Consider the following 6,799-nt stretch of genomic DNA (forward strand, 5'->3'; position numbering starts at 1 on the left):
GTCCCGTCCAGTTTTTTTTTTTTTTTTTTTTTGAGTAGAGGTGAGTATAACGATCGAGAAATCTAACCAATTAAAGGTCGGAGTCAATTTGATCGAAACGACCCACCAACAAGAAAAAGTTAAATCTTGTAGGAGGCTTTTCTTTCTTTTTTCTATGTTTTTTTTCTTCTCCTTTTTCACCTTTCTTTAGTTAAAAATTGATGGATGGCACGACTACCACTACTACTATCTACTTTTAAAAAAGCGATTGTAAAATTAGATCAATCGGTGTCGGTTTGAGTTCAAAATCTATTGTCGGGTTCTCGATGATCATCCCTAATTTCAAACCGTCAATAAATAAATAAAAATTGTACAATTCAAATTTTAAAATAAAAATTTAAAAATTTTAAGTAACGACAAGAAAAATAATTTTTATTCAAACGAAACAGATTTATCTTATTTTTTTATGTAATACTCTAAAAAAATAATATCATATCTTAGTCTAAAAAGATAATTATTTTCTTTTGAATATTAAAATTGCTTTAAATAATTTTTATTCAAACGAAACAGATTTATCTTATTTTTTTATGTAATACTCTAAAAAAATAATATCATATCTTAGTCTAAAAAGATAATTATTTTCTTTTGAATATTAAAATTGCTTTAAAGATTCTCTGAGCACGCTTAACCATGAAGTTTCTATAATTGAGTCATCGAAAAGAAATGTACATCTTTTTGGTAGAGACAGTAACTGTAACGCCCCAGATCCACCGCTAGTAGATATTATCCTCTTTGGGTTTTCCTTTTCGGGTTTCTCCTCAAAGCTTTAAAACGCGTCTTCTAAGAAAAGGTTTCCACACCCTTATAAATGGTGATTTGTTCTCCTCCCCAACCAATGTGAGACATCATAATCCACCCCTTCGGCGCCCAGCGTCCTCGCTGTCACTCTTTCCTTCCTCCAACCGACGTGGGACCGCCCCCAAATCCACCCTCCTTTGGGGCCTAGGGTTCTTACTAGCACACCGCCTCGTGTCTACCTCCCCTTCGGAGAACAGCGAGAATGCTGACACATTGTCCGGTGTCTGGCTCTTATACCATTTGTAACCGCCCAGATCCATCGCTAACAGATATTGTCCTCTTTGGGCTTCCTCTCAAGGCTTTAAAACGGGTCTTCTAGGGAAAGGTTTCCACACCCTTATAAACGGTGGTTTGGGACATCCGAGTAACGCTTATTAAGTCTTTCTTAGTCATCCTATCCTCATGATCACTCTCACTTAGATGTGGTTTTGGTTCATTCATGTACCCTTCCTTTACTCGGGTGTCACAAAAATGAATTTCAAATTGCTTATCGAATTTTTGACGTCAAGACACTAAGAAACAGCTTGCAGTGTAAGTTATGCTTCATCTTACTCGTGATTTAAGTTTAGCTTCAATTTGATCCCTTTAGTTGTAATGGTTGGCTTCACGTCCCATTTATTTCAAGAACGAGAATAAAAACTTTCATTTTCATGAATGTTGTTTACTAAAATGCCTAAATAAAATCAACCAGTAGAGCTCATCGCTCTAGTCTGAATCCCGATCTAAAACTTCATCAATATGAATTTCATTCTTATTCCCGAGGTCTCACCCCATTTCAATTAATTACTCTTTCTCGCTCACAATTTTATTTTATTAATTATTTTACTTTTAATACAAAACATAATTATTATTTTCTTTTATTACCCTATTTTATTTAAATAGTTATATTTAAACTTTATGTAATTTAAAATTTAAAATTTAAATAAACTTATTATTTATATAATATAAAAATGTTTAAATAAATTGATATATTTATAAATTAGGAACAAAATAGCAAAATCATCCTGGAAATTACCAATTAGCCCATCACTCACCGTTCCATAAACTTGGCGCCACCTGCCTCTGTTCATCGAACGCCCACCTCACTTGGAGGCTTCAATTTTTTGATTTCACAAACAAATTGCGTTCTGATTCTCACAGTATACAGGAAAACAAGCGCAATCCAATTCGTATTTTCGAAGAAATTCATTTCAATTCAATCCCAATCCTCGTTTTCTCCCTTTTTTCTTGTTCTTCGGTTTGGGATTTTACATTTATATATGTTGGAATCAGGAAATGCTGAGAATCATCTCTCAGATGTTGGTTGTAGTGGTGTTAATGACGATGCTGATGATGAAGACGATGAGCGTCGTAAAAGTATGGCGAAGGCCCAAATTATCGCGCCTGATTTGGGTAAACAGAAGGGTTTTGGAAAGGCGAAACGAGTGATGTTGTATCCATTTCGAAAGGCGAAGAAACAGATTCTTCGGCGGAGGATTAAGAGAGATTCTTCTTCTTGTTCTTCGTCTTCTTCTGTTGATTGTAATAGAAGAACAAGTTCTTCCGATAAAATGGTTTTTGATGGAAGCGTTAATCAGGGCTGTGGTTTCTGTTTCATGAAACTTTCAATTTCAGATCCTAAGAATGGGCCTCCGACTGATCCTAATCACCGGAAGTTCACTAATCAAATGTTGAAAGTTCTTATTGAGAAGAATGATTTCTATTCCAAGGAATCCAATCCTCACTTGGGTATTCATTCATCTTTCCTGTTCTTAATTAAACTTGATAGTTCATGAAGTTTGATGATATTCCTATGGTTTTTGTTTGTAGATGTTCATATGGGCACTGGACGAAAACATTAAATTCAATTGGGTTTTGCTTGTTGAGGTATGTAACGAATTGTTATCCACGGATTGATTGATTTGATCAACTTTTCCCCACAATCTTCTCTTGTTTGCTAAGCAAATAGGAGAAATTTAGTGTTTGGTGAAGCTCTGGCGTTCTGTTTAGTTTATTTGATAGTAGCCTATTGATATATGTTCATAGTTGGAATGCATACTCCAAAGGAATATGTTGACCAAATTAGCTTTACTTTACATTCCATACTTCTGTCATATGCGAATCTGAGTATGAGTTCTATGATCATTGAAGGAGTTTTACGTTTTTTTGTCGTGTCCCGGATGAACTCGACGATTCTATTCTGTGTTCAGTAGTTTAATGTTGTTCATGGATTGACAGATTTGATCAGTTCTCTGCTATGCAAATGAGAGAAATTGTGTGTTTGGTGAGACTGGCAGTCTGTTTGGTTTATTAGATAGTATCCTATTGATGATGTATGTTCATAGCCGGAATATATTGACCAAATTAACTTTACTGAGCATCAAGTCTTCAATCCTCACTTTTGACATTTGAAAATTCAGATTGAGTTCTACAGTTCTTGAAGGAGTTTTACAATTTTTTTTTTTATTGTTTTTGGATGATCCGACGATGTTATTTGTGTACGATATCCTTAATGTTTCGGACCGAGTAACATCAATGTTGAATGTTTAAAGCTAGAGGCTCTCTACTTATGAACAACTATAGTGATTACAACACCCTTTGCTTATCTACAGAAAGATCAAGTATTATGCACTTGTGTCTCCTATTTTATATGTACGAAAAATCGAGACTTGTATTGGACAACTTAGTCTGCTGTTCTTCTTCATCGCCCCGTTTTAGTTCATGGAAGTTAAGTTGATAGTATGCTAGAAACTTCGCTAGTGATACTTATTGTAATGCCCCAAGCCCACCGCTAGCAGATATTTTCTTCTTTGGGTCGAATGGTTGCAGTGGAACGGTAGCGGCTTGTTTTAGGTGCAGATTTTGTCCTCTTGAGGGGAAGCCCGAAAAGGAAAGTCCAAAAAGTACAATATCTGCTAGCGATGGACTTGGGCCATTGTGATCTTAAACCAACAAATGATTTTTTTAAGGGGCTAAGCTGATGGCAAATACATGCCCATTTTTTCCTCTCCTTTATGGTTAGTTCACCTTAAGAATGTAAAGTTCACCTTAAGAATGAAAATACAAATTCTAGTTATATTTTGGATTGAGTTAGAAAATGGCGGAACTTAGATTTTTTATTTTAACGTTTCATCAAATTCTTGACTTAACTTGTCTCGAGTTTCTGAGAAGCCTTATTGTAAGATGTCACATCGGTTGGAGAGGGAAACGAAACATTTCTTATAAGGGTGTGGAAATCTCTCCCTAGTAGATACGTTTTGAAACCATGAGGCTAACGGCGATACATAACGTGCCGAAACGGGCAATATCTTCTAGCGGTGAGCTTGGACGGTTACACTTATTCTCATTCATTGCTATGTGACAAAATGCCCGCAAGTTTAATTCAAGCATCTGGCCTTAACCATCCCTTTTCCCTTGTTCATTCAACTAGCGACCCAAAAAGTTTCGGTCGAGAACGAAGCCGAGGAGGATTTCAATGAGGGCATTGCTAGTGATTACAGCATTGATTCAGAAAATGTGCATAGACGATGGAGAATTTTCTGTAGATGTTTGTTCTTTGTTTGATGATAACCAATTTGGATTGGTGATCCCTCTTCTCAAGCTATTGTTATGGAGCCACCACCTAGTTCTTCTGTTTGGGTTGTTGGGTTTCTGGTGCTAAGTCAGTTTTGGTTGGCTGGAGGTTGCTTTTGATACCCTGTGGTTGGTTGGTGCTCTTTCTGCTTTAGAATGTTGCCTCCTCCTCTGTTTGTTTGGTGCCTTTTCTTTGGAGGTTTTGGCATTGTTCTTTGGGTATGTTGCCTTGCTCCTTTCCACTTTCATAGATAAATTTTTGAAACAGTTCTTCGTTCTTCGTTCTTCGTTGGTTTTGAGTCTTTTGATCGTATCGGCAAAATATATTAATTTGACAATATTTATTTTTGGTTTCGAGTTTCTCTCTTTTTCCACTCCGTGATAAATGTTAGTGATGAAAGCATGGAATGAAGCATGAACGGTTGACTCGTGGGATTGGCACGAGGAGGTGGGAATGACTATAGTTCTAAGAACAAACAACTCAGTCGATTCTAAACCAATATATTTCAAATATTGAACTTTTTTTTTAGGGTTGAAAAAGGGATGGTTCTTTAGCTTGTTCGGAGCAATTATCCCGCCAAATGACAAGAAAAGGTCGTCCTAACTTTGTTTAGGGTGATCGAGTTCATGCTAATAACGGAAGAAAACTATATAAAACACGAGTGAAAAAAATGATCCCAATTGAAAAAAACAGGAGAAAAACAAATCCCCAAATCCTAATTCTTACTCGATCAATCAGTGAAAAAAAAAAAAGAACAGAAATCCAAATACAATCTTCAATTTACAGAAACCTCCATTGATTTGCTCTATTATTTCGGAGCAAGCTTGGATTTGATCTTCTTGACCTCTTTTGTCTCAATCTGAAACGCCTTCGTCAAAACATTATCAGGCACCGGCGGAGATGCGGCGAAAAGCGTCGCCGCAATCGATTGAGTACCAGGCAACTGGCTGTTAAACGCCGAAATTACCGCCGCCGGAACCTTGCCGTTGTTTTTCTGGAAATGGACTAATCCCTTGGGGAAGACGAAGATCTCGCCCTTCTTGATCGACTTCGAGACGAGGACATTAGCGGTCGTTATGAAGCCGACGTCGAGCTCGCCATCGAGGACGAACACGATCTCGGTGGCGCGTGGATGCGTGTGCGGTGGATTAAGGCCGTCAGGGGCGTAATCGATCCGCGAGAGGGAGACGCCGAGTGTGTTCAGGCCGGGGATTGATTGGACATTGGCGCCGGTTACTCGCGAGCCAAGGCTATTGTTCGTGGCGCCTGGTTTGGCCAATCCGTCGAAGAAGAAATCGTTTGCTGAGAAATTCGACTTGCAGGTGAATCCGTTTACCTTGATTCCTGATTTGATTCAAATGTTAAAATGTTCATGATCTGGAAATATAAACTGTTTGGGAATGCTGGTATAAATTAGGGCATATGATTTTTTCTGATCTTAAACATGGATTAGAACAGAGGAGATCCTTCGAATCAATCTGAATTTCCTGATATCTTCAGACATTTCGAATGAAAACAAGATCAAATTCAATTCTAGCTCAAGAACATCAAGAACATCAAGAACATCAAGAACATGGAGACATTTTGAATGAAAACCAAAGCAAAAACCCTGTACCCTTTATCCACCTATGAACAAATGAAAACCCAGAAGAACCCTGAAAACCTTCAAGAACTTGAAGGAACAGAGCTTGAACAAGGAAATTGGGGAAGAGGAAGAGTAGGTACCTGAAGCAAGATCTGCGACGCAAACGTCTTGAAGAAGATCGGGATCGGCAGCGGCAACGGCGAAGAAGAAGAAGGCAAGAGGAGCAGCAAACAGAGCAGGGAGAGGCAACTTCATGTTCATGATTGTGAAGAAATTTGGTGAAGAAGAAGAGGAGAGCAAAAGGGAAAAAGAAAAGTGGTTGTTGTGGGCGGTGGTTGGTTGAAGAAGTTAATATATAATTGAGCTATGAATTGAGTTTGATTAGGTTATGATGATAGCATTTTTTTGAGAAGATGGGGCTTGGAAGGCACCAAAGATGCCACTTCTTAGGCAAGTCAATGACCCCTGTCACCATCTTGTTTGTTCTTGTGGAAATTTTCGACACTCGTTAACGTTCCTGGTCGGACACCTTTACGTCTCTTGGGAGCATTGACCAACCAAGGAGTTAGATCTCACCAACTCGAAGTCCGTCCCTCTTAATTGGTGTAATAGTCAGACTTTTCCTCAAAGTTTTTAAAACCCATATGTTAGGGAGAGGTTTGCACACCCTTATGGAGAATGTTTCGTTCCTCTCTCCAACCGATGTGAGATCTTATAATTAGATTATAGTTCAACTAGTTAACGTTAAGAAAGTTACGAGGATAGAGATTATAAAGAATATTTGATTTATATCTCCTTTCCCTCAAGATTTTAAAACGCGTCTA

At 37.8% G+C, this 6,799-nt stretch overlaps 2 protein-coding genes across 3 annotated transcripts; one reads left to right on the top strand and one right to left on the bottom strand.

Annotated features, from left to right (window-relative positions):
- The first annotated feature begins 1,866 nt into the window (after positions 1-1,866).
- Positions 1,867-3,853, top strand: LOC111450262. Of its 2 annotated transcripts, XM_023090295.1 has the most exons (3): positions 1,867-2,565; positions 2,647-2,703; positions 3,429-3,853. In XM_023090295.1, the coding sequence occupies exons 1-2, from the start codon at positions 2,097-2,099 to the stop codon at positions 2,676-2,678; spliced, it is 501 nt and encodes a 166-aa protein (XP_022946063.1). In that variant the 5' UTR covers positions 1,867-2,096; the 3' UTR covers positions 2,679-2,703; positions 3,429-3,853. The 2 variants fall into 2 exon arrangements, with proteins under 2 accessions (XP_022946063.1, XP_022946062.1); XM_023090294.1 differs by lacking the exon at positions 3,429-3,853 and having other exon boundaries at positions 1,869-2,565; positions 2,647-3,102.
- Positions 3,854-4,987: 1,134 nt separating this feature from the next.
- On the bottom strand, positions 4,988-6,334 carry LOC111450261 (germin-like protein 5-1). The gene is made up of 2 exons (XM_023090293.1): positions 6,116-6,334; positions 4,988-5,734 (listed from the first exon to the last, which is right to left on the bottom strand). Exons 1-2 carry the CDS (start codon positions 6,234-6,236, stop codon positions 5,199-5,201), a joined length of 657 nt encoding a protein of 218 aa, XP_022946061.1. The 5' UTR covers positions 6,237-6,334; the 3' UTR covers positions 4,988-5,198.
- Positions 6,335-6,799: the final 465 nt, after the last annotated feature.

This window comes from Cucurbita moschata, unplaced genomic scaffold (assembly GCF_002738365.1).
Source record: "Cucurbita moschata cultivar Rifu unplaced genomic scaffold, Cmos_1.0 Cmo_Scf00012, whole genome shotgun sequence".
NCBI classification, from domain to species: Eukaryota; Viridiplantae; Streptophyta; class Magnoliopsida; order Cucurbitales; family Cucurbitaceae; genus Cucurbita; species Cucurbita moschata.